Source organism: Ochotona princeps, chromosome 21 (genome assembly GCF_030435755.1).
Source record: "Ochotona princeps isolate mOchPri1 chromosome 21, mOchPri1.hap1, whole genome shotgun sequence".
NCBI classification, from domain to species: domain Eukaryota; kingdom Metazoa; phylum Chordata; class Mammalia; order Lagomorpha; family Ochotonidae; genus Ochotona; species Ochotona princeps.
The window spans coordinates 38,325,181-38,351,352 of NC_080852.1; the positions used below are offsets into that span (position 1 = coordinate 38,325,181).

Here is a 26,172-nt window from a genome sequence, read left to right on the forward strand (position 1 = left end):
CGGTGCCCGAGTGCACGCGCTTGGAGCGGGAGCGCGCTCCGGGGAGAACCCGAGCAAGATGGAGGCCGCGCAGAGGCCGCCGCCTGGGCCCAGGCAGCTGCTGCTGGGAGCGCCGAACCGCGGCGCCTAGGCCGTGCCAGTCCCGGACCCGCCGCCCGCGCCGGGCCCAGGTTGGTCTCCCTGGACCCTCTCTCCACGGCTGCAGCCTCTGCGCGCGTCCAGCCTGGGCGCGGGGCAGCGCCTCCCACCTTGGCCCTATCGGGGCCCGACAGCTGCCCGGCACCCCCAGGACATCTCCTATCCACCGCCAGCCCCTCGTGGCCCAGGCTACCTTCTCCAGCCGCGGTCTCTTTTCCCTGACCCGGGAAGCCCTTCGTCCCTGCCTTAGGACCACCAACCCCAGGCTTCTCCCCGCCTGCATCCAGCCCCGGCTTCCGAGGTGCACCCCCACCCCCGCCCCGCGCCCAGACCCTGCAGTCTCAGCTCCGGAATCCTCTCCATCCCAGTCTGGTCCTATTTCCGCCGCTATGCCCTCTCGGACTGTCCTACCGGCCTTATTCCTTGCCTTGGCCTCAGCATCCCCTTCCTAATCCGCTAGCACCTGCCCTGTGTTCTCCTCGGCAGCCCCTCTCCGGACCCCTCTGCCTGTAGGTGCCAGCCCTCAATCCCCTTCCAAGCTTCCTGAACGTGCCCCCACACCCCGGCCAGCTCCTCCAGTCTCTGTCTCCAGCCTCCATCCCACCTCCTCACGGGCCCCCAGCCCTACCCCCGCTCCCGTATCCTCTCAGCTGCTCCGACTTACCCATGGCCCCTTCTTAGCCACCCCCCTCCGCCGAGGGCTGCCAGTCAGTGTCCCCGACGCCGCTGCGACGTGCGCACGACCCTCCGAGTCCGCCCCCGGCCCCGGGCCCCGCGCTCGCGGGCCGGGGCCTCAGGCGGCTCTCGCGTGTCCCCAGCCCCCGCCGCCGGCCCCGCCCCCGGCACCATGCTGCCCTCGCAGGAGGCCTCCAAGCTCTACCACGAGCACTACATGCGGAACTCGCGGGCCATCGGGGTGCTCTGGGCCATCTTCACCATCTGCTTCGCCATCATCAACGTGGTGGTCTTCATCCAGCCCTACTGGGTGGGCGACAGCGTGAGCACTCCCAAGCCTGGCTACTTCGGTCTCTTTCACTACTGCGTGGGCAGCGGGCTGGCGGGCCGCGAGCTCACCTGCCGCGGTTCCTTCACCGACTTCAGCACCATCCCGTCCGGCGCCTTCAAGGCCGCCGCCTTCTTCGTGCTGCTCTCCATGGTGCTGATCCTCGGCTGCATCACCTGCTTCGCGCTCTTCTTCTTCTGTAACACCGCCACGGTCTACAAGATCTGCGCCTGGATGCAGCTCTTGGCAGGTAGGGCGGGACGGGGGCTGGGGTGGGACCCTTCCCCCACCCACCACCACCAGACGGGCGCCTGGGATGCGGGCTGTTTCTTAGGGGGAGCACCTGCTGTTCTGTGCAAGACCCTTCTTGGCCAATCCTTAACAGCCCTCAGGGAGGGGATTCACTGAGGGATACCTTGGGGCAGGTGCAGAACCTTGATGCTCCGGTGGTTGTGTGTGTGTGTGTGTGTGTGTGTGTGTGTGTGTGCTTGGTCGGACACATGTGTGTATGGGTTAGCATCGTGCTAAGGATCTGTGTGGGCTGTCTTAGGGGTTGCTCCAGGTTTTCTGTTGCATTGAAACACAAAAAAGGTGAGATGGGCAGTTAAGCCATCAGGTTGGGACTTTTCACATGCTGCATTACCAAGTTGAGTGCTGCACTTTTTTTCTTCCCTGAGGTTCTGCTTTCGCATTTGCAAGGCTAAGTGGGGAGGGGCTCCAAGGGCCCGAATGGGAGACCACGTCATAAACTATAAGGTGCTCTGATGGGGTGGAGAGGGGGAGGAGGCTGTCAGCAGAGTCGGTTCAAGCTCTGAGATGTGGGTGATGAGGAGCACCTACCAACATGATCCCTAAGAGAAGAACGTTCTTCTGGACCTGCTGCTGCAGGTTGAGTTCTGGGAATGGGTCACCAGGACCCTGTGACATGTGTAGTGAAGATGGTCCTCGAGCCCTGAGAGCCTTTGCGGAGTCTTTGGGGAATGAGAAATGCTGAGGCAGTTCTCCGGGATCCATTAGCATCCCCTGCCTCTGCCCACCTTTCGATCGAAGATGGATTTTGAAGACTCAGCGGTTTGGGCATTTGCCTAATTGCAGCAGGGCAGAGAGTTGAGCTGGAGAAAATGGGGCCAGAGGATGGTGGAAATGGGGGAGGAGGGCTGGTGAGGGCAAGGAGGATGTTTGAGGTCCTTCAAGGGTTGATGAAGGAGCATGCCACCATCATGCAGCAAAGATTTTTGTTTAATAAGCAGGACATGCAACAAGTGTTTGCCCCTTCCAAGGAGACCCCTGGCATGTTCTGTGACTTGCTGATAATGCTGCTGCTTTGTGCACTGTAGGGAATTGGCTTTGGAGCAGGGGGTGTGTTTCCTGGCACATGGTCTTTGAGAAGAGACCCCCATCTCTTAAAGGAGGGATGTGATTTCTGCAAATGATGAGAAGTCGTTCAGGACGAAGGGTAGACAGTAAGGTGGGCGGCCAGATGAGGAACTGTCCCTGGGATGCAAATCAGGGTGTGAAGAGAAAGGTGAGTGGCAGGTCAGTGTCCCCAAAAGGACTTTTGCAGATGCTTGCGGGAAACACTGTCCCATTGCAAAAACTGTTCTAACTCCTAGAAGAGCTTTTTATTAATATTTTTAAATTTTTAATAAGGAATAATTTTCTCTTGGAAGGCTTATTTACTTATTTGGAAGGCAGTGCACAAAGATATGCTTGCTTCAGCATCACATATACTAAACCTGACAGTGCAGCAGAGAGAGGGGTGCAGAGAGAGATCTTCCTTTTACAGCTTCATTTGCAAATGTCTTCAATAGCCTAGGCTGGTCCAGGTTGAAGCTAGGAGCCCAGAGCTTTGTCGGAGTTTCCCACTGGGGGTCAGGACCTCAAACATTTGGGCTGTCTTCCACTGCTTTGCCAGATGCATTAACAGGGAGCTGAGTCAGAAGCATGACCACTCCATTTCCCATCCAGTTCCCTAATTATGGCCTGGGAAAGCAGTGGAGGATGGCCCAAAACCTTGAGACCCAGTCCCAGAAGAAGCTTCTGGCTCTTGACTCTGGATCAGCTCTGCTCCAGCTATTGCAGCTATTTGGGGAGTGAACCAACAGATGGAAGATCTTTTAGTCTCTACTTCTCTTCGTGAATCTGACCTGCTTTTCCAATTTAAAAAAATGCGGTGTGTAGATAAATATGTTTGTTATGTATCCAGACATCCTAATGGGCCTGTGCAAATCCATCTTCCCCAGCCCAACTTACCTGTGGATAAGGAAGGAGCATTGTAAGCTGTGGGAAGTCTGTCTCTCTATTTTCTTAATGGTGCCTGGAGAGGGGTTACTGTGTATTTCTTGCTAAGATACGCTAGAAAGACTGCATGCTCAGCTGGGTCCCTGATTCATCAACATTAACTTGGAGTCCACAGATGGGCTGCTGACCTTTTGGCCTTCAAATTCTGTGTAATCCATGTGGATTTCATCCTGTGGATTTATGTAACTGTTCCACAACTGCCATGTACTTGTAGACTTTCAAGCACCTCAGTGGTCTGTTCCTTAATGTCTTCCACTCGACTCCCCTGTCAGAAAGGTGACACAGTGACCAGCAAGGGAGGATGCCTAAAGCTCAGTACTCAACCCAGGGCATTTTCTTTGGTGTTACTGCCGCATCCCTGAGGGCAGTAGTTGAGCCATTGATTCCTCTTTGCCCATGGATTTGTGGGTTCCCTGGGAAAGTGACTGGCTTACTTTGCTTGACACACACTTAGAGCACTGGACGATGAGTCATGGCTTGGGCATTTCGTCCAGCTCTGCCTGTGACTTGCCAGGCAGTGTCCCTGAGGTCTGTTTTCTTGTCTGTACTGTGGAGGGATAGAGGCAGTTGGATCAGTTTTGATAGCCCTTCGATGCCCATCAGATGACCCTGACTCCCGCAAACCCTTATCCGAGTTGTTGAAACTCTTCTCAGTGCAGAGCACTGAGCCACTGGGAAAATGCACGGAGAGACGCCTCCTGTTGTGTGCGTCCCACCTGCCCTGAGCTCCTCCCTGATCTTGGGCTGCAGAACTGAGCTGTGCCCCAGCAGACCTTCCCTCCCACATGCAGCCCCTTGCTCTCAGGGAGCCGAGCATCTAGTTGGACCAGAGTCCTAACTGACAGGTGACAGGAGCCCACCCTGAAAGGCTTACATAAGCTCAAAGGAGTTTCGGGCTCATTGCCTCATTGAAAGTCAAGATTTACAGGCATACATGGGCCCAGATGCTCACATAAGGCCAGGAAGATTTCTTCCCTTTCTGCTTCCTGGTTCCTCTGCACGACTCACTCCAAGTTCATGTCTGTTGTGCGGGTGACAGGTAGACGCTGAGCAGCTCTGAATTCACACTGCTTAGGCTCAGCCGTGCCTGTGGAGAAGTAGTGGTTGCTATTGCGTTCCAGGTATGATTCTCATCGGCCCAGCTCGGGCAGATGTTCACGGCTCAGTTCATCGTATGACCCTGCCTGAGGTCCGAGCACAGGCCCCTGTAAGGGCAAAGCTAGAGTGAACCCTTGAAGGCAAGGAGGGTGGGGGAGACAGGTGCAGAGAGAAGTTGGCTCCCCGCTCCAAAAATGACAGGTCCTGGGCAGTGGGGGGACCTAGAGCAACAGAGAGGACTCTGGCTTAGCTGGGAAGTGAGGCTTGAGTGGGCAGGGGGTGGTGACAGGTGAGAGGTGTCGGGGAGTAGGCAGTGCACAAATAGTGGGTGGAGACACAGAGGTGACACAGCCACATCTGGCATGAACATGGCGTCCATGCAGGCAGGGGCCAAGGGCTGGGCCATGAAAACTGGATTTTAATCAGCAGGCACTCAGAAGCTGCCATGATTTTAATTATTCTCATTGTTATTCAGGAAAAACACTTAACCTTTGTGGAACCTTGACTAGTGTTAAAGGCTTCTCGCGGCTGATCTTGCTTAACACTGCCAACAGTCCTGTGGAGTAGGTACCCCTCTTCATATGGTATGGGGGACGAAGCTGTGTCCCGGAGAGGAAAAAGTCATTTGCCCAAGGTCACACAGGGTGTGGGGGGGAGTGTGGAGCCAGGGTTGTCAGCGGCCCCAAAACTCAGGTTCCAGGAGAGAGGATTAATGATGGGGACAGTGGCAGGTGTCTTTTTTCCTGACTGCTGAGCAGAGTGGCTGGGAGCTCCAGAGGTTTTTGTGGAAGTAGGGGCCGGCTTCAGGTTGTTGTGGGCTGTCTCTGTGCATACACACACACACACACACACACACACACACCCCACCTTGTGCATTCCCACACATTGAGAACAGCCAGTGTTCTGGCTTCTGTGCCGGACTCTTGTGTATGTCCTCTGTGCCATTTCATTGTCGTCTGTCAAATGACTTCTCAAGGGGTCCCGCACATAGAGAAAGGTGGAGCCGATAGACAGTGCTCAACTCCGGATGGGTCGAGCCTCTGCTTCGCCACTGAGCTGTAGCCGGGAGGAGAATTATAATTACAGGCTTGGCTGTAAGCCCCATGTCCTCCCCACCTACCTGTTACCCATGGGCTGGGGGAGGGTAGCCAAGGAGATGGCCCAGCTGCAGAGGCACCACAGAGCTCGTGTGGACAAAACGGGAGGGAGGGGTCAGTGCGGTAGCATATCCGGATAATCCTCCACCAGCATCCGCCATCCCATATGGGCACCAGTTCATGCCCCAGCTGCTCCACTTCTGATCTAGCTCCCTGCTGGGAAAGCAGCTGAAGATGGCCCAAGCCCTGGAGTGCACTCCTGTGGGATATAGGGGGAAGCTCTTGGTTCAGCTTTGGATCAACTCAACTCCGGCTATTGCAGCCATCTAGGGAGTGAACTAGCAGATAGAAGACCTCTCTGTCAAATCTACCTTTTAAATAAAAACAAATCTTGTTTTAAAAATTTATTTATTTTTATTGCGAAGTCAGATATACAGAGAGGAGGAGAGACAGAAAGGAAGATCTTCAGTTCCCAAATGGTCACAATGGCCAGTGCTGTGCCAATCCGAAGCCAGAAGACAGGAACTTCCTCCAGGTCTCCCACATGGGTTCAGGGTCCCAAGGCTTTGGGCTGTCCTCAACTGCTTTCTCAGGCCACAAGCAGGGAGCTGGATGGGAAATGGAGCTGTCAGGATTAGAACCGGTGCCCATATGGGATCTGGGTGTGTTCAAGGCGAGGACTTTAGCCAGTGGCCACTGTGCCAGGCCCCAAATAAAAACAAATCTTAAAAGAAGTGGGAGGAGGAGTGTCGTGGGGAGGCGTCAAGGTCTTCAAACTCTCATTCGGTACGCCCCAGCTGTGTGAAAGGCAAACTTGGCTTTCTGTTTCCTCATGTGCCAAGTAGGTTCCTGTGGTGCCTGCTTTCGGGGGCCGAGCGTGTAGTGAGCATGGCTAAGTAGGTGGTCTCTGTTACTCCCACGATGAAGTTAGAGGGAGGGGCAGCGTATGAGTGGTCCTCCATGCTCAGAGCGTGCACTTGCTGGACGTCTCAGGGCTTGAGCGGTTACAAGCTGGCTGTGGGACAGATGCAAGAGCTGAGTCCTGAGTGGAGAGACAAGTTCACGGCCATGAGCCCTCCCTCTTCCTGCAGCAGGGAGCTGATTCCGAGGGCTTCCTGGACACCAGCAGAGTGCAACTTGGGAGCTGTAGTGCAGCTGGACGAGCCCAGCCTAGGGGAGCAAGTGGCAGCAGGGGGCTGGCTGGTGTGGTGCAGCGGCCAGCGCCTTCTTGCTTCTGGATCCCATGGGGCTCCATGTTCTAGGAGCAGAGCAGCCGCATGAACTCCCATCACATGGCTGTTTTTAGTGTGTATCTGGCGTGTGTGTCCCTCTCCCTGTCCTGGGCTCGTGCTCTGTTTGGATTTAAGGTTTCATTCAAGCCCATGCAGCTTTGTGGTGTGGCTGTTGCTGCCAAGCAGGCTGAGCGACTGTGTCTCGTTGCACTGTGCTTGCCTCTCCCTCCTCTGCACTCCAGCCCTTGCCTGCTGTGGCTCAGGGCCTGTGTTTGACTCCTTGCTCCCACAGCACCCCAAGTCTAATAAGACAGGAGAGGAAGTGGAGCATGATAAGCAGGGGTGACACTGATATTGACATGACTCAGTCTGTCGCAGAGGATTCTGGGGGCACGAATGGGACTTTTCACACCAAGAAACGCAGGCAGGGAGGTATGGGGAACAGGGTTTGAGCTGAGTCTTAAAGGATGCATGGGGAACAGATGGTGTGCCAGGCATAGGGGTCACCGCAGGCAGAGGTGTGGAGCTGGTCATACCCTGGTGTGTCTGGGACCATAAGCAGCTTGGGAGGTTGGGACCAGGGAGGTGGGTGGCAGCTGGATGACAGAATTGTGGCACGAAGTTAAGATTTCATTTGCAGGCAGTAGATAGCTGTTGAAGTTTTTTTTTTTTTTTAAATGTTTCTCTCCCCCTTCCCCCCTGCCAGAATCTTACTGACTTTTTGGAAAGGTTAATATATGCATATGATGCAACATCAGAAGGTAAAAAGAGTAAGCCATCACACGTAAGGATCCTCCCAACCTCATCCGTCACCTCTCCCCCCAAAAACAGCTGTTGTTACCAGAGCCTTGGACACCCTTCCCAAGAAATCCCATAGACATACAGGCAGCTGCACCCAAGTTGTCATACAAGTTGTGTACCAGTTGTCTGTGACCATTCAGCCTTAATCCCCCCACCCCTCCGCTGAGCTAATAGCTGGGTGCTGGAGTCCAGCTCCAGCTGAGTTCGAATGATGCGTGGATGAGGCACAAGGAGAGAGAGAGATGGGCCACTACGATTGATTTCATGATAATAATGGACAATGCGGAAAAGCTGTCCGCTTTATTTATTTATTTATTTATTTATTTATTTATTTTTTTTAAAGATTTATTCATTTTATTATAGCCAGATATACACAGAGGAGGAGAGACAGAGAGGAATATCTTCCGTCCGATGATTCACTCCCCAAGTGAGCCGCAACGGACCGATGCGCGCCGATCCGAAGCCGGGAACCTGGAACCTCTTCCGGGTCTCCCACGCGGGTGCAGTGTCCCAATGCATTGGGCCGTCCTCAACTGCTTTCCCAGGCCACAAGCAGGGAGCTGGATGGGAAGTGGAGCTGCCGGGATTAGAACCGGCGCCCATATGGGATCCCGGGGCTTTCAAGGCGAGGACTTTAGCCGCTAGACCACGCCGCCGGGCCCTGTCCGCTTTATTTATACAGAAACAGTCAAACTCTGGCTCAGACGTCATGGTCAAGTGGGTGTTTCTAAGGATAATTCTGCCATTTGTTTTACCTAAAAACAATAGAAGTTCCTGTTACAATTATTATTCTACAACTTAATCTTGTATCACAAAGAAAAGGAAAACCTTAAGATCAAGGAAAGAATGAAAGCCTAAATACAGGTCCCTTGGTTAGCATAAGGTCAATGGGGACAGCCAAGACAGTAGGAATAATGGAAGGCCCTTTTGCAAGATGTTACTATTGACATTAACCTCCAAGCTCACATTGAGTAAAAAAGCCAACCCCACAATAGCAAACAATGCCTGAATGGATTAGAATTCTTCCACTGGGTGGTCCGGTGTCCATGCAAAGGAAGGTGGACCTGCATTCAGGTGGTTGTAGAGACATTTGCCGGCCCTGCCATACAGCGGGAAGTTCCTTGCGACCCTGCCTGCAATGGAACAATACTCTTCACACCTTCGTGTCCCCCCCATCCACTGCTCGGACCCCAACAGCTGGGAGCACTGAGCAGGTGACCTCTGTGCCCTGGACCCCAGGACTCTGAGGGACATGCAGAGGCTGGGTGGCTCCAGCTTAGGGTCTCCCTGAAAATTACAGCGAGGACCTCAACTGGGGTAGAACGCTCCTGTCAAGATTCATTCCAGTGCCCAGTGCTGTAGCCTAGTGGCTGAAGTCCTCACCTTGAGCGTGCTGGGATCCCATATGGGCACTGGTTCTAATCCTGGCAGCCCTGCTTCCTATCCAGCTCCCTGCTTGTGGCCTGGGAAAGCAGTCAAGGATTGCCAAAGCCTTGGGACTCTGTACTCGCGTGGGAGACCTGGAGGAAGTTCCTGCCTCCAGGCTTCGGATTGGCACAGCACAAACCGCCTTTGTGGTCACTTGGAGAGCGAATTATCGGATGGAAGATCTTGCTCTCTGTCTCTCCTCCTCTATATATTGCCTTTCCAATAAAAATAAATTAAATCTTAAAAACAAACAAACAAACAAATAAATAAAGGATTTGCTCCAGCTGGAGGGCCCCCTTCTAGGCAGGTACCCCTGAGTGTTGGCTGGAAGCCTCGGACAGAACAGGCCAGCAGGGAAGGAGGGCAGAAGAGGGAAGCCACGGTACCCTCCCCCATTTTGGGGTAGCAGTTGTGCTGAGGTGTCTTGCACCCACATGAAGCACACAGTTGCTTGGTTTCTAGTATATTCTTAGACTGTTCAAAAACTGTCAGTTTTTGGCCATTTGCTTCACTTCTAGGAGAGACCTCATGCACTTTGCCTGTCACCCCCTGACTCCCGCCCTCAGCAATCCCCCAATACTCTGTGTCTCGATTAGCTCTCAGTGGGCACTCCACAGGAACAGGTCCGTCTCCTGCTTCACTCACTGCAGGCTGTCAGCAGGACAGCGATGGACAGGTTGCTTCTGTGTGTCCGTTCATCAGCTGGACATCTGAGGTCTTTCTTCCACCCATGGGCTGTTGTAACTGACGTTGGGAATGTTGGTGTACAAACTTTTTTGTGCGTGGAGACATACTTTTGTTTCTTCAGGGTACTATGACTACAGGGGGCCTTGTGGGATCTAATGGTGACCTTGTGTTTAACCCTTTGAGGACCTACCAGGTGATTTTCCACAGTGACTGTACCACTTTATGCTTCCACTCATTGTTGTTTTTTTTTTTTAAGATTTTTTTTATTATTATTATTATTGGAAAGCCGAATATACAGAGAGGAGGAGAGACAGAGAGGAAGACCTTCCGTCCGATGTTTCACTTCCCAAGTGAGCCGCAACGGGCCGGTGTGCGCCGATCCGATGCCGGGAACCAGGAACCTCTTCCGGGTCTCCCACGCGGGTGCAGGGTCCCAAAGCTTTGGGCCGTCCTCGACTGCTTTCCCAGGCCACAAGCAGGGAGCTGGATGGGAAGTGGAGCTGCCGGGATTAGAACCGGCGCCCATATGGGATCCCGGGGCTTTCAAGGCGAGGACTTTAGCCGCTAGGCCACGCCGCCAGGCCCCACTCATTGGTTTTGAAGCTCCCCCTTTTCCATATGTTCACCATCACTTTCTTTTTTTATTATAACCAATGTAATGGGTAAGGAGTTGCATATCGCTGTGGGTCTTGCACGATTTATTTGTTTTTATTGGGAAGGCAGAGTTAGAGAGAGATTCACAGAGATAGACAAGGAGAACGATCTTCCGTTTGCTGGTTCGCTCCCCAAATGGCCACGATGGCCAGACTGAGCCCATCCGAAGCCAGGAGCTTCGGGTCTCCCACATGGGCACAGGAGCCCTGTGGATCAGCCTCCACTGCTTTCCCAGGCCATAAGCAGGGAGCTGGACTGGACGTGGGGTGTCTGGGACTCCACTCTGGACCTCCTGGGAAGCTGGCAGCCCTGGCAGAGGCTGGGCTGGGACTCCACTGTGCGTTTGACTTGTGTTTCCCCAGCAGGTAGTGGTATGCGCTGTTCCCTGAGTTTATTTGCACTGTGTCTCCTTTGCAGAGGTATCTCCTGAGGGCCCTGCGTGCTTCTGTGCACGTGCTCTCTGGCTTTTCATTATTGGCATTAGGTGTGCTCTACAGACTGCAGGTTCAGGTCTCTTTTCAGATTATATGGCTGGCAAGTATTTTCTTCCATTCTGTGTCTTTTTTTCTTCGTCAATAATCTTAATTTTTTGGGGGGGAGGAGTATACTTATATCGTGCTTATTAGTTCATTAGTTTTTTCTGTTGTGGCCAAATGCAAGGTTATTTCTCTGTTTTCTTCTTCTTCTTTTTTTTAAACAAGATTTGTGGGCCCAGTGCGGTAGCCTATTAGCTAAAGTCCTCGCCTTGAATGTGCCAGGATCCCATATGGGCGCTGGTTCATATCCCAGCTGTTCTGATTCCCTTCCAGCTCCCTGTTTGTGGCCTGGGAAAGCAGTGGAGGACGGCCCAAAGCCTTGGGACCCTGCACCCACGTGGGAGACCTGGAAGAAGATTTTCTAACCAGCAGCTCTGGCCATTATGGCCACTTGGGGAGTGAACCAGAGGACGGAAGATCTTCTCTGTCTCTCCTCATTATATATCTGACTTTCCAATAAAAAATAAATCTTTAAAACAAAACAAAAGAAAAAACCAAAAAAATCTTAAACAAAAATAATATTTGTTTGTTTATTTGTAAGTCAGAGTTAGAGAGAGAGAGAAAGAGAGAGAGAGAGACCTTCCATTTGCTGGTTCACTCCCCAAGTGGCCCACGCTCTGCGGCTCCTCCCAGGCCTTTCGCTGGCTAACAGGCAGAGCAGCCTTGACCCAGACAGGCGCCTCTATGGGATGCTGGCATCACATGCTGTGGCTGAACCTACCTTGCCACAATGCCTGCCCTTCTGTTTTCTTCTACATATTTTGAAATTTGGGTTCCAACACTTAGGTCTTTGACCTATTTGGCTTATTTTATCTGTGTAAAATAGGTAAAATCACAAGATTCGTTATAAATCCTCATCGTTGACCTGTGAAGTGCTAGCCTGGTTCATCCTTTTGCATACGCATATCCAGTTATGCCAGCAGTTCATCGAAAAGGTTGTTGCCTTGTTCAGTGTTCGAGGTTGTTGACCTCAGAGATGAGTTAACTTCTTCGCCGCCAGCGCTGTCCCACAGTGTGAGTTGTGTGTCTGTCCTGCAGCAGTATCAGACTCCTGAATCCAGCACTATTGCTTTGTAGTCAGTTCCCGAACCAAGGAGTGTAATTTCAAAGTTGCAAAGTCTTCCAACTTTGTTCTCTCTCTCTTGGTCTTTCAGTTTACTTAATTATCTGAAAGTTAGAGAGAGAGAGCTCTTCCATGTGCCTGTTCCTGCCCTAGGAGCCCTGCAACAAGCAGGGCTGGGCCAGACCAAAGTCAGTCCCACATAGGTTGTTGGGGCCCAAGTATTTGAGCCATGTTCTGCTGCTTTTCCCAGGCCATTAGCAGGGAGCTGGATTGCAAGTGGTGCAGCCAGGACACGAACCAGCACCTGTAAGGGGTGCTGGCTACAGACAGTGACCTTATCTGCTACACCACAGCACCAGCCTCTGCTCTTTTTCAAGATTCTTTCCACTTTTCACCCTGCCTTTGTGGCCTTGCCTCACATACCACCTGCCATGCCTATAGGCCACATCCAAGGGCAGAGGGAGGGGCACCAGTGAGTTTGACAAGTCGCCAACATCGGAACCCTCGACAATGCATGATGGGCATTGCCCGTGGCAGTGTGAAATGCCTTCCTTCATACCAGCCACAGAGCCAGCTTTGCTATAAACCCTCATCATTTTATTTCATTAATATTTGCTTATAGTGTTTTGCTACAATGCTTCTATGAATGTTATATGTAATATGACATATATGTACATACATGTGCATATATTGTAATATCATATTAAATACATGTGTAGATATATTTAAATCTGGATATGCATATCAATACTCTGACGTGGGATGCTGTGGCCTAACCACTGTGCTGTGCACCCATCATTCCTACCTCCTGCCCTTCATCAGGGAGCTAGATGGGAAGCTGAGCACAGGAAAGCCAGCTGGTGCTTCAGGATGGGATGTGGTACCTCAAGGGCATTGGCTCTCTGTTCTGGATGCTGGAGTTGAGTCTCCAAGGGGTGTATGGGAGGAAAGCCCAGGAAGGCGTGGAGGCAGGGAGGTAAGGTCAGTCTGAGGCTCTGCCTGGGGAGCGCATTGTGGGGAGGGGGACACCCTGAGATCCAAGATCAGGAAGCAGGGCTGCTTGAGAAGGAGTAAGGGGCCATTGGTTGGGTCTCTGCTGAGGTCTTCTTGGTTAGTGACACATCATGGAGTGAGTAGTAAGAGTGCAGGTGTGGGACAGGTGCAGCCAGGGACACTGGCGTCCTGCAGCCCCTCCCAGGGCAGCATGCCCAGATCTGAGGGCCTCTTGGCAGCCCCACTGCCCAGAGCGCCACACTCAGGACGTCATCCCTAGGGTCACAAACCTGCATTCTGACTCAGCAGGTAGAATGGGAAGGGTGCAGTCAGCCTTAGAGGTGCGCCTGACCAAGATGACTGTCAGGGTGGGGACTGGAGCCGACAGTGGGACCAGATGATGACTGCACAAAGTGACAGGTGTGCCCCACCTCCCGCAGGCATCAGTGACCCCAAATAAAGAGCTGAGTCCCCACAGGGCCTTCCCTGCAGCTGTAAGCTGCTCTAGGCTGGGAGTGGAATGACCTGAGGAGGTGATCCCAGGATAGGAGGAGGCCCAAATGGCCACCGTGGGACAAGGTGGGAGCCATGGGTGCCCTGTGCACGTGCAGGAGAACACAGGTGTGCCCTGTCTTTCCTTAAAGACCCGCAGGTCTTGGGCCACCCCTGCTTCTCCCACTTGTCCTGGGTGCCCCGGGGGTGCTATGGGGACACATTAATCTCTTACCTCTGGAGGGCAGTTAGGTTTGTTTATTAGGTATAAGGATGTGCAACCTCTTACAAACGTCACCTTTTGTGGAGAGAGAAAGCACAGTCCTAGGAAAGCCAGTGAGGGACCAGCCCCTGCGGACAGCTCCCAGGTCAGCAGCCTCACGCCCCTAAGGTGACCAACTTCAGCCTGTTTTGAAACTGTTGAGAGGCCAGTGTTGTGGTATAGCAAGGTAAGCTGCCCTGTTCTGCCAGTGTCCCACATGAGCACTGGTTTAACTCCGGGCTCCTCACTTCTGAGTCAGCGGCTTACATAAATAAATCTTACTAAAAAGGATACAGATTAGGAAAGGAAAAAGAAAACTGTCTTTGTAGATGACATGATCATAGGTGAAGACAATTCAAGAGAAAGGGCTGGGTATAGGAACGTTGATTCGAGTTGCAGCTGCTCCATTTCTGATCCAGCTCCCTCGTAATAAGCCCGGAAGGTGGTGAAACATGGTTCAATATTGGAACCTGTTACCCATGTGGGACACTTGCTGGAGCCTGGACCAGTCTCAGCTGTTGGTAGTCTTTGGGAGAATGAACCGATGGGTAGATCCCTGTTCCTGTATCCCCTCTGCCCTTCAAATAAATAAATATGTATTTTTTAAAATTTGAGAGGTGGAACCAGGCACAGTAGCCTAGCGGCTAATGTCCTCACTTTGTATACACCAGGATCCCATATGGGCACCGGTTCTAATCCCGGTGGGCTCGCTTCCCATCCAGTTCCCTTTGTGGCCTGGGAAAGCAGTCAAGGACTACCAAAAGCCTTGGGACAAGGCTCTGGGCTCCTGGCTTTGGATCAGCTCAGCTCCGGCCATTGCGGCCGCTTCAGAAGTGAACCACCAAATGGTAGCCCATATGGGCACTGCTTTATGTGTCCCAGCTGGTCCGCTTCTGATCTGGCTCCTTGATAATGGCTTAGGCAAAGCAGTAGCTGCTCTCCACTTGGGAGACCTGGAAGCTCCTGGCTCCCAGTTTCAGCTCATTGTGGCCATCTGGGGAGTGCACCAATGGATGGAAGGTCTCTCAAAATAAGTAAACCAGTCAAGTTTTTTCCTTTTTAAGTGAAGTTTCCACTCTGATAGAGACTTTCAGGAGGACAAAGACAAAGCACAGACCAGGAGAAAACATTCATGAAAGCGAGAACTGCAAGGGCCAGTGGACAAAGAACGTAAGAATAAGGAAAGCACCTGACGAGCAGGCGGGCCAGGGACGGCCTCATTGCAGTCCAAGTGCACGGCTTCCCGGCCTGGTTCCTCGTGTTCTTACAGCATCTTGCTGGGACATGACGACTCATGGACTTGGCTGCATGCCACCCACCTGGAGGAGCTGGACTGGGTTCCTGGCTCCTGGCCCAAGCTCGGTGGTAGCAGGCATCTGGGGAGTGAACCAGCAGATGGAAGAGCTCTGTGTCTGTGCCTGTCTCTGTTTCTTTGCTTTTCAAGTAAATACAAAGTTCTTCAGACGTTGGGGCAAAGACCTTCACAAATGCTTCACCATGAAGATTCACAGAAGGCTGGCAAGCATAAGTAGGGAAAGTGTGTTTAAGCAGAAATGCAACTAACTGCACATGTTCCGAATGGACTCAGTCTGGAGCACTGACACTGAGCTGGGCAACTTCTCACACAGCCACGCCACGCCACGCCCCTGCACTGACCCAGGCGAGTGGAGCCCTCAGGTGCCCAGGACCTTGCGTATACATGTACCTTCTCACACAGCCACGCCACGCCCCTGCACTGACCCAGGCGAGTGGAGCCCTCAGGTGCCCAGGAGCCTGCATGCACATGTATGTTGATGGCAGCTTTGTTCATCACTGCCCAACGGGGGGTGGACATATCAAACCACGTTATGTCCCCAGATGGAATCTGGGGTTTGAAAACACAGAGTATGGGCCTAGCATGGTAGCCTAGTGGCTAAAGTCCTCACCTTGCACGTGCTGGGATCCCATATGGATACCAGTATGTGTCCCAGCTGCTTCACTTCTCATCCAGCTCCCTGCTTGTGGCCTGAGAAAGCAGTCAAGGACGGCCGAAAGCCTTGGGACCCTGCACCCGCGTGGGAGACCCTTAGGAAGAAGTTCCTGGCTCCTGGCTTCAGATTGGTACAATTCCAGCCATTGCGGTCACTTGGGGAGTGAATCAGTGGACAGACACTCTTTCTCTCTGTCCCTCCTCCTCTCTGTGTATCTGACTTTCCAATACAAATAGATAAACCTTTAAAAAGAACAAACAAAAAAGCACAGAGTATGAAGCCTGGAAAGGGGATGCCGAAGCACGGAGGGTGCTTTGGAGCGTTCACAGTCAGCCGAACCAGGAGCTCCGTCTGCTTCAGCACACAAGACCAGGAGTCTCTAGGAAGCTCATGAAACACACATTGGATGGAAAACCTGGGTATGGACGGTTCAAAAATTATTATTTCCAAATAAATCTGTTTTTTTAAGGTTTATTCATTTTTATTGGAAAGTCAGATTTACAGAGGAGAAACAGAATGATCTTCTGTCTGCTGGTTTACTCCCCCGAGTGACTGCAACAAGCTGGAACTGAGCTAATGCGAAGCCAGGAGCTTCTTCCTGGTCTCCCACACAGGTGCAGGGTCCCAAGGCCCTGGGCCGTCCTCCACTGCTTTCCCAGGCCACAAGCAGGGAGCTGGAAGGGAAGTGAAACATCTGGGATAAGAACTTGTACCCATATGGGATCCCGGGTGTTCGGAAGGCAAAGATTTTAGCCACTAGGCTACTACACTGGGCCCTGGAAATTATTTAGACCAAATCAAACAATTATCCACACACTCTGGGGAGCATGAGAAAGTGAAGGGAGCTGCACTCTGCATCTGACATTCTCCGGAAGTTAAACCCTGGAATGGGAAGGAGACGGGGAGAGGGTGGTGAGGAGGAGGCACAAACGGGCGGAGTGTAGAAAGCCTTTGGGCGGCAATGCCGCTCTGCATGGTAGCCTCGTGGTACATTTGTGCAAGCCAGAGGCGCACAGTCCCCACAGAGAGCCCTCCAGGAAGCTCTGGATGGCCGTGCAGCGTCACTGTGGGCTCATCCACTGTGGTGAGCATGCCACTCTGCTTGGGGGATGGTGAACCTGACACTTCTCTAAGAAATAACGTCTCGGAGAAACAGATGGGCTCACGCCAGACACATTATTCTGCACCCTGCTTGCCTTTTTCTTTCTTAAAATATCTTGGGAGATATTTCCATGGCAACATACACAGCTGGACTGCGTTAAGTGGCTTCACGGTGCTACACGGACGCCTGGTGCTGTCCTGGCATTCCTTTGGGGTGTGTGGTCACAGTGGGCCTCCTTTGTTACAGATACGATGCCTCAGTAAGTGCCATGTGCGCGCCCTGCATATGTACACCTGTCAGTCACAGGATGCGCTTCAGTTGAGGCATACATGTATTTACAGCCCATGTGTCATGGGCACCATTACAGCTGCCCACAGCAACCCCTCCATCCATCTCCTGGCCTTCTCTTCACTACAAACCCCAGATCCAGGCAGGTTAAGGGGTTTTTCTTCCCCTCATAAATACACATGCTAGGAAACACAAGGCAAAGCCGTCATGTTATTGGTTAGGACTAACTTACTTTGGCTGCGTGTGCTAGGAACACCCCGCAGTGGAATGGCCAACCCACAGTTCTCGCCTCTTGGGGAAAAGCAAAGACCAGCCTACCCGCCCAGGCCCAGGGTTTGTCGTAATCCCTGGTGAAGATGGCTGCTAGGTGCTGCCCATCCCGCTTGCATCCCAGGGATCTGGACGGAGGAAAGAATGAAGAAGAAAAGGGCCAGAGAGTGCGCCCTCCTGCCTTCTTGTAAATCCACTCAGGGGCACTCTGGCAGGGGTTTTTGCTGAGTCATGCAGCCACACGGAGCTGCCTGGGGAGTTGGGAAATACAGCCTGCATTTTCTACAGCCAAGGTCTTAGCTAAGGTGTAGGGGTTCTCACATGGGGGAAGACAGGACCAGAAAGTCCCTGAAGGCAGAGCTGGAGAGAGGGAAGAGGAGAGACAGTGAGGTCTTCATCTTGCTGGTTCACTCCCCAAGTGACCGGTGACCAGGCCTGTGCCAGGCAGAAGCCAGGAGTCTGGAGTTTCTCCATTGCAGGTAACAGGGGCCCAAGCACTCGGGCCATCCTCTTCTGCTTTCCCAAGAGCTGTATGGGAAGTACAGTAGCAGAGTCTCCACCCGGTGCCCATACAGCATGCCAGCAGCTTTATGTCTTGTGCTACAGTGCCAGCCCCTATATTTTCAGTCTGTGGAAGGGTCAGTGTTGTGATGCAGTGAGTTAAGAATCTCTGCCTTGGGCCCAGCGCAATAGCGTAGTGGTTAAAGTCCTCGCCTTGAACACGCCTGGATCCCATGTGGGCACTGATGTGTGTCCCAGCAGCTCTGCTTCCCATCCAGCTCCCTGCTTGTGGCCTGGGAAAGCAGTGGAGGACGGCCCAGGGCCTTGGGACCCTGCACCTGTGTGGGGGACCCAGAAGAAGCTTCTGGCTCCTGGCTCCTGGCTTTGGGTTGGCTCAGCTCCAGTCGTTGCGGCTGCTTGGGGAGTGAATCATCGGATGGAAGATCTTCCTCTCTGTCTCTCCTCCTCTCTGTATATCTGACTTTGTAATAAAAATAAATAAATCTTAAAAAAAAACAAACACCCAAATCTAAACCAGTACAGCCAGTGACAACCTCCCTGGGCTGAGCAAGTGCATGTGCAGGGTGGGGACCTCCCAGCCTACTACCCCAGTCTGCAGGGCTGGGACCTCCCAGCCTATTACCCCAGTCTGCAGGGCTGGGACCTCCCAGCCTATTACCCCAGTCTGCAGGGCGGAGACCTCCCAGCCTATTACCCCAGTCTGCAGGGTGGGGACCTCCCAGCCTACTACCCCAGTCTGCAGGGTGGGGGGCCTCCCAGCCTATTACCCCGGTCTGCAGGGTGGGGACCTCCCAGCCTACTACCCCAGTCTGCAGGGTGGGGACCTCCACTGCCTCCTTGTGCTGCTCCTGTGTCTCATCTTCATCTTGTCCCGAGCTTGGAGCATGGAAGTCAGGGGACTCACGGGGGCTGCCTGGAGGTACCCCAAGCCCTCTCACTCTGAGGATTCTCAGCCAGGCCCCCGGGAGGGCTGCTGGGTGGCAGTTCCCTCCCTGCCTCTTTCCTTCTCTTTTTCTCTCTCTGCCTGTCAAATGATTTCTTTTAAAAGTTCATGGAAAAGGGAATTAAAAGCTTTGTTTAGTTTAAAAAAAAAGTGAGATCCATGCTAGTTTTCGCCATACTGTTCATTCTTTCAGAGTCTTGAAGTTCCTTCACACGGAGATATTTATTTATTTATCTATTAAGGAAAGGCAGATTTACAGAGAGGAGACAGAGGGAAGGATCTTCCATCTGCTGGCTCATTCCCCTAAACGGCTGCAATGGTCAGAGCTGAGCTGAATCTAGAACCTTTTTCCGAGTCTCCCATATGGGCACGAGGTCCCAAGGCCTTGGGCTATCCTCTACCACTTTACCAGGTCATAAGCAGTGAGCTGGTTGGGAAGTGACACAGCCAGGGCACGAAGCAGCACCCATATGGGATCCCAGTGCTTACTACAGGAAGATGGCTGGCCCATCCTGCAAGGATTCTTAAAAAACAAACAAACAAACAAAAAAAACCCCAACCCTACATCAAAGTAATGTTTGCATTGCCACAGGGGCTTTCTCAAGGCCCCTGGTACAAAACGACATCGGTGGCAGATTGCCAAGGTGTGGGGTGATGCCAAGCCAACAGAAGACCCACTGTGCAGCTGGGAGAGCCAGGCCACCTGCTTTGTTTCCAAAACGGGCTTGGCCTTGGGATCCTGAAACACCAGCTTTCGCCTCCCAGTGCAACAAATGGGAAGGCGGAACTTGGCCTCGGCCTCCTGGTCAACACTTTCCACCCCCCAGGGGATCAGCCTCTGGACACCAGGACCGTGGCCTGACACACCCGCCCCCCCCAGAGCAGATCGCAGGCCTGCTTGCGCTCAGCATGGCGAGGCGCCTGGCACAAATGGGCTGCAGGAGGCAGGGGACGGGAACAGATGCACGCAGGAGACAGGAGGGGAAGGAGACTTGTGTGTGCGCGTGCGCCCTCGCGCAGACCCTGAGGTTCACCTAGAACAGCGCACGGTGCTAGGCGCAGAAGAAGGAGAAGCAGATTCCTCCCAGGGCGGAGGTGGAGGGCACTGGCCAGGATGCCGGTGTGGTTTCCATGGAGACAGGGACGCTCCGGGTGCGAGCGGAAATCACTGCAGAGCAGGTGTCCCTGTGACGGCTGAGAGGGTGTGAGGGCCGCCAAGGGTCTGTCCTTGCCCCAATCGCCATGTGCCTCCCTAACCCCCACCTCCGCAGCATCCCTTAGGGTCTGGCCGAAGAGGAGCGGGTGGCTACTCCTCCTGGCTCTGGGTCTCGGGCTTGTCGTCCCCTCTGCTTACAGGAGCTAGCTTCAGAGCAGGAACAACCTCCGAACCCCACAGCCACAAACTGAGCCCCCTCTCCCCCTGCCAGGCTCCCAGCTCGGCTCCTTTAGCTGCGTCCCACTGGGCAGGCCCTCCCACCCCTGGGGCCTGATGTGTGGGCAGTGGTCAGAACAGACCGCACAGCGGCCGCTGGGAGGTGGCATCCTCAAAGACTCATGTATGGCTCCCCATGTGTTTGGGAACCGGGTCAGGGCTCCTCTGCTCCCTGTCAGGCCCCAAGGCTCCGATTGGCCTGCCAGGCTGCACTGGTCCGCCAGACCGCAGGTGCTGTTTTCCGAGCCAATTGCCTGTCACCCAAGACTGCGCGGGGCTGAGTGGCCCAGAGCTGGGAGCCAGGGCCTTGCCGGCAGGAGTGTCCAAGCTGGGGCTGGCCTAGCACCCTAGGGGAACCTCTTGGCCCCGCTTCTCCTTCTGCCTCTGCTCGGCTGAAAGCAGCTCCCCCAGGATTTCCTGCGTCACTGTGACTTGTACTGTTGTCACTGGTTTGACGGTAACAGATCATCCAGGACTTAGTAGCTGCTTCCTGCAGTTGTCATACCCTTCTCCCCATTTTACAGACTTGCAAATTGAGGCTCAACAGCACACGTTGCCATGCCTTGGGGCCTCTACAGTCCACACCAGAGGGCCTGGGTCAGAGGGCCTGGCTTCCCCCCCTTCCATTTTCCTGGGAGGCAGCAGATGACAGCTCATGGGTCTGAATCCTGTGCCTGGAGCACATGCACACACACACATGCGCACACAGGAGGCCTCTGCTGATTTCCCAGCTCCCACCTTCACTGGCCCAGCCTTGGCTGCTAGGGGCATTTAGGAAGCAAGCCGACAGATGGAAGACTTTTGTCTGCCTTTCAAGTAAAAATAAGAAGCAGAAACATCTGACCCAGAGCTTGAGCCTGAAGCCACGACAAACTCCCACACCCAGCTCGGTCCCACCCCTGGCCCTTAAGCACCACCTGAATGTGGGCCTGGCTTGTAAGCAGCCCTGTCTGAGAGGACACATGGGGAGCCCGTGGGGTCAGCCATGCCTCTGGAAGCAAGGTGACCTGGTGAAGCTGAGACCTCTGAAGAACATGGCTGTACCCCTTGAGCCCGTCTCCATCCCAGTCGGTTCTTCTAGCCCAGTGCCCAGGACGGATCTACACACAATACTTATTTACTGAATGAACTACCAACATAGACAGACATACATACATAAAAGAATGAGATGAAGGGGGCAGCCTGCTTGAGAAGCTGGAGGGAGCTGAGTGGGGTGGGTGGTGGTGATGGTGTGTGTGTGTGTGTGTGTGTGGCTTGCTCTTGGTCCACGTTATCCCCTGATGGCTTGCTCGGGGAGGAATGGACTTGAGTGGGTTGTAGGGGTTCCCACAAGCAGCGGGGGTGCCGTGCAGTCTCCTCCCCACCCTGGGAGTAATGCCTTCCTCTCTCCCCTCTGAACCGTGCCGGCGGCGGTGGCGGCGGCGGCTGCAGCTCTGTGCCTCGTCTTGGGCTGCATGATCTTCCCCGACGGTTGGGATGCTGAGACCATCCGGGACATGTGCGGGGCCAAGACGGGGAAGTACTCACTCGGGGACTGTTCGGTGCGCTGGGCCTACATCCTGGCCATCATCGGCATCCTCAACGCACTCATCCTCTCCTTCCTCGCCTTCGTGCTGGGCAACCGGCAGACCGACCTGCCGCCGGAGGAGCTCAAGCAGGAGAACAAAGGCAAGTGCGCAGGCGCAGGCAGCGGGGCCGCGACAGGAGAAGGCTGTGCCGCCAGGCCAGGCCGGAAGTGCCAGGGTGCTGGGTGGCGGAGTCTGGGAGGGTTGCAAGCCACCTGGCAGATGTTTCTGGCTGTGGGACTGAGTGCTTGGTTGTGCTACACACCTGTCACACACCCAGGGAGAGATGATACTAAGGCCCCGGCAGAGGAGCTGACTCTTGCTGATCCAACCCAAGGTAGCTCTGTAGGTGATACACCTCAAACACAGAATTGGGGCTGTTTGTGATCAGGGGAGGAAGTCCGAGCACATAGGTCTTTTACACACTGAGGGTTTGGTGCCTGCACGGTGAGTACATGTGTGTTCAGCACGCTTTGTGACTGCCCATGGCATGTCAACTTCGCCTCAACATGAACCTTCAACAGAGAACACACTGACCCATGAGGCCAGAGCCCTGCCCGCTCCCCACACCCCCAGAGCCCCTGCTGTTCCAGAGCTTTCTCTGTACATTTTAATGAAGGGTCAAAGAGCACAGCCTGTTCACCTGGGCAGAACGGGGTCCCGATTTTCGATTTTCACCGTGGCTCTGTGCAAAGGTGAGCGTGAGGTGTGCGTGACCCAGTGGACACACAAGCCCAACATCTCCCGCTGAGTCTTGGTCTGCGTCCTGAAGTATCCACGTTGGAGCCAGCATGTCTGTGGGCCATGGCACTGAGTGTGCACTCAGGCGTGGGCCGCAAAGGGGACTTTAGGTAAGCTGTGTGGTGGTGGAGGGGCCGTGGGCTTCCCCCTGGCTGCAGCCTCAGAGGTGGGGAGCATGAGGCCTCGGCGGAAACTGCAGTGGGTGCCAGGGGGGAAGGAAGGCTTTCCAGGACTAGGTGGGCAGTGCTCCCCAGGTGGCTGAAACAATGCAGACCCCACATGCACATGGCCCAGGTGCAACTAGCCGGGTGAGGTGACTAGCTCTGCCTCCCCCCATTTCAGTGGGGGTCCTTGTGCACTCAGCAGGTGTACCATGAGTGTGGACACACCTTTCCAGGACCCACAAGCACATGTGCAAGGGTGCACACTTAGAACTGCACTTGGTACAAGTGAGCGCTCCAGGCATGGTGCCCAGCATTTGCCTCCTGCCCTTGGAGCTGGGAGACACTGCCGCCAGCTCCGATGACCCGTGTCTGAGTGTGACCTCCCAGCAGGGACAGTCAGTTGTAGCCTCCCTGGGTGGTGGGCCTGAGCTAAGCAGGACCCTGTAACCGCCGTGTTCTCACAAGGGGGTACGAGGTGGAGCCGTGGGACGGTGAAGGCAGGTGGTCTGCCCTGGATGGGTTGACCTTGGAAGTGACTTGACTTTGAGCCCCAGGCTCTGCCCTTCATGGAGAGAGAGCCTGGAGCTCAGCATCACCTGTTAGGGCTGTGGGCAAAGCAGTCAGAGGTGCTGTACCTGAGGCATGCAGTGGTACCATCCTCCTAGATGGCCTTGCAAGAAAGAGGACGCACATGTTTTTAGAGCCAGGGTCACCTTAGTGATGACCTCCACAGAAGAGCCCACCACCCAAGCTCTCTCTTGTCACTGCGGATGGCTCCCCTGCTCCTCTGATGGCACAGGTGCTGCTGTGGCCTCAGTGGGAGGCAGGGCCTGCCCTCTGGTGGCAGCGTTTAGAAGTGCAGGGTTGGGCTCCAATGCACCGCTTCACTGTGGAAGCAGGCTGGACTCCGGGGTCCCTCTCCTTGCCTTCCTAAACAACCAGGGTTAAAGGGAACCTAAAGGAGCCCCACTTTACCCTCCTTCGCCGGCTGGGATCTTCCTTTCTCTCTGGAAGTTCGAGAGGAATTGTGAGTTGGAGACGCTGAGTAAGTGTGAGGTGGGGACATGGACACCTGAAGCCACAAGTGCTGTCTGCAGCGTCTACACTGGGGCCTGGCCTGGGCCCCTCAGGCTGGGCTGTGAAGCCGACTCACCTCCGCAGGGTGATGGGGACTTCTGGGCTGTGCAGCCCACACCCCGCTCCGTGGAGGGGACCATCGCTGACCTCTCCCCTTATCTTTCTCTCTCAGATTTCGTGGGCTCCACAGTCAGCTCTGTGCTGCGGCCAGGCGGTGACGTCTCGGGCTGGGGAGTGCTTCCCTGTCCAGTGGCCCACTCGCAGGGACCCTGAAGGTCAGGCTCACAGCCCAGGAGTTGACCTGCCCTCGGCTTGTCCCGTATCCGGCCCTCTCCTCCACCCCTCCAAGCTCCCAGGGAAGACCATCATCTCAGACTGACTCCTCACCTACCACGGCTTCTGGTTTGAAGAGAGACAGGGGCCGGGGTGTGGCCTGGGCCATGGCAGGAGCCCCAGAGAACCTTGGCAGGCCTGATGCTGGCTCCTGCCTCAGTGGGACGTAGGGGAGCCCAGTGGCCCCCCAGCTCCTGCTCTGGGGTCAGGCCTGGAGGCTGCTGCAGGCCCCCAGAGAGAGGGGCCCTGTGACAGAAATGGATTCCTGACACTGCCCACATGGGCTGGACTCTTTGCTACTTTTTTCCCCTCTCTGCCGACCTTGGTTCCATTGCATCTGTCACAGAGGTCTCGGTGTTGGCAGCTGTCCCCGGGGGCCCCTCCCGGCCTGCTCCCGCTCTCCTGGACACATCCGCGCTACACCCTGGGAGCACACAGGGCCGCTCTCTTTGCACCACGGCCTGGGCCCTGGCCGGAGAACAGTCCAGCTGGGCTTCAGAGCAGCGGGGAAGGCCTGGGTCCTGCTGATTGGAGCCTTGGACACTGCCCCACCTGGGGCCGGGGTGAATCACCGGGGACTGGCTGCTACTGTACAGCACAGATACAGCCTCATTGTCAGGGTGGGTGGAGTTCCAGAGAGGGGCCGGCCGTGGGGAGTCAGGGCCATGTCACCCGTCCGCCCCTGCTCTTGTCCCGACCCCTGGTCATCTGCCAAGGGCAGGCACTCTCTTGCCTCTTTAATACTTTTCTGCATAACTTGAACTTGCAGGTCACCTCTGAACAGGGTATCCCCTGTCCCCACCCCAGACCTTGTGCTCCTGTCCCCGCCTCTCCCTCCTCCTCCTCGCCCACCTCTCGCCTTGTGCCATGCCCAGGGTCTGCAGCCCTGATGGGCAGTGCTTGGAGCTGAGGCCTGAGTGCGAGTGTGCACGTGTGTGTGTGTCTGTGTGTGCATGTGGGAGTATGTGTGTGGGAGTGCGTGTCTGTGTGTGCCTGCGTAACAGTCATCCTCTGTCCCTCTCCTCCCCTGGTGGGAGCGACTGAGGTGGGGGAACTCCAGTGTTTCCACAACACCCCACATTACATTGTGGCGCCCCCTGCAGGCTGCACAGGGAGGCTGTTGTTGCCCGTTGACCTTGGCCTCGGCCACAGGCAGGACAGGACAGGAGCTTGAGGGCCATGCATTTGCTACCCTTGTTCTCATTTCCACAGGACTTGGACCTGATGGTTAGGATTCCCTCTCTCTGCCCACCTGCCCCACAGGGACCCTAACTGGAATCAGACACTGGGTCCCAGGGGGGTTGCCCATCTCCAGGATCCATGTCTGCCCACAGTGTGCTGGCCCCACTGCACTGTGCTGGCCTGTTCCCACGAAGTCCCTGCCTGCAGCCATGCAGCTGGTACCTCCCCCAGCAGGTGGCAAGTCAAACCAAGGGCTGGGTTGGAGGGGATCTGTCAAGGCGGCAGTGGAGGGTGGGGAGGGCTGGAGCCAAGGGTTAGGAATGGGGAGGGACAGGTGGGAAGGTGGGGAGGGCAGTCAGACATGGGAGGAGAGAGAGGTGTGGAGAAGGGGGAACACAGAAGGGAGGCATCAAGACATGAGGGCTGCATGCCAGGGAGCAGGGTTGTGGTGGGCAGTGAGGAGGGCACCTGGTGAGCACCCCCTGGGGACATCTGCCCGAGGGGAGACCCTGTGTTCTTCAGGGGTCTCCCTGAAGAAATGACCCTTTGCTGGGACCAGAGGGGCCAGAGGCTTAGAGCCCTGTGGCCGAAGCCCTGTTCCTTGGTGCAGGAGCCACATCAGAGGGAACCCCTGTACAGGTGACAGGATTGGTTAGTGCCAGGCAGTTAGGAGGAGACTGACCATGCTTCCAAGCCCTGGCAGTAATGGCAACTGGGGACCTATGGGGCAAAGGGGGTGCAGTGAGCCGCAGCCTGCAAGGATCCCAGGATAATGTCGCAGTGGCACTAAGGGCTACA

General features: G+C 54.8%; 1 protein-coding gene and 1 long non-coding RNA gene across 3 annotated transcripts; one reads left to right on the top strand and one right to left on the bottom strand.

Annotated features, from left to right (window-relative positions):
* LHFPL4 (LHFPL tetraspan subfamily member 4) lies at positions 1–25,162 on the top strand. Its single transcript, XM_004581284.2, has 3 exons — positions 1–1,391; positions 21,744–21,980; positions 24,032–25,162. The coding sequence occupies exons 1-3, from the start codon at positions 986–988 to the stop codon at positions 24,130–24,132; spliced, it is 744 nt and encodes a 247-aa protein (XP_004581341.1). The 5' UTR covers positions 1–985; the 3' UTR covers positions 24,133–25,162.
* LOC131482866 (uncharacterized) lies at positions 2,446–21,961 on the bottom strand. 2 transcript variants are annotated; one of them, XR_009247354.1, is made up of 4 exons: positions 21,840–21,961; positions 4,395–4,529; positions 3,571–3,800; positions 2,446–2,635 (listed from the first exon to the last, which is right to left on the bottom strand). It is a non-coding gene; the product is annotated as an uncharacterized LOC131482866 (long non-coding RNA). The 2 variants fall into 2 exon arrangements; XR_009247355.1 differs by having other exon boundaries at positions 3,571–4,113.
* Positions 25,163–26,172: the final 1,010 nt, after the last annotated feature.

Coding starts and splice junctions, on each gene's coding strand:
- LHFPL4 (XM_004581284.2), top strand. CDS start 986: ATGCTGCCCTCGCAGGAGGCCTCCAAGCTCTACCACGAGCACTACATG. Junction 1,392..21,743: donor CTGGATGCAGCTCTTGGCAG/GTAGGGCGGGAC, acceptor CGGCGGCTGCAG/CTCTGTGCCTCGTCTTGGGC. Junction 21,981..24,031: donor GCTCAAGCAGGAGAACAAAG/GCAAGTGCGCAG, acceptor TTTCTCTCTCAG/ATTTCGTGGGCTCCACAGTC.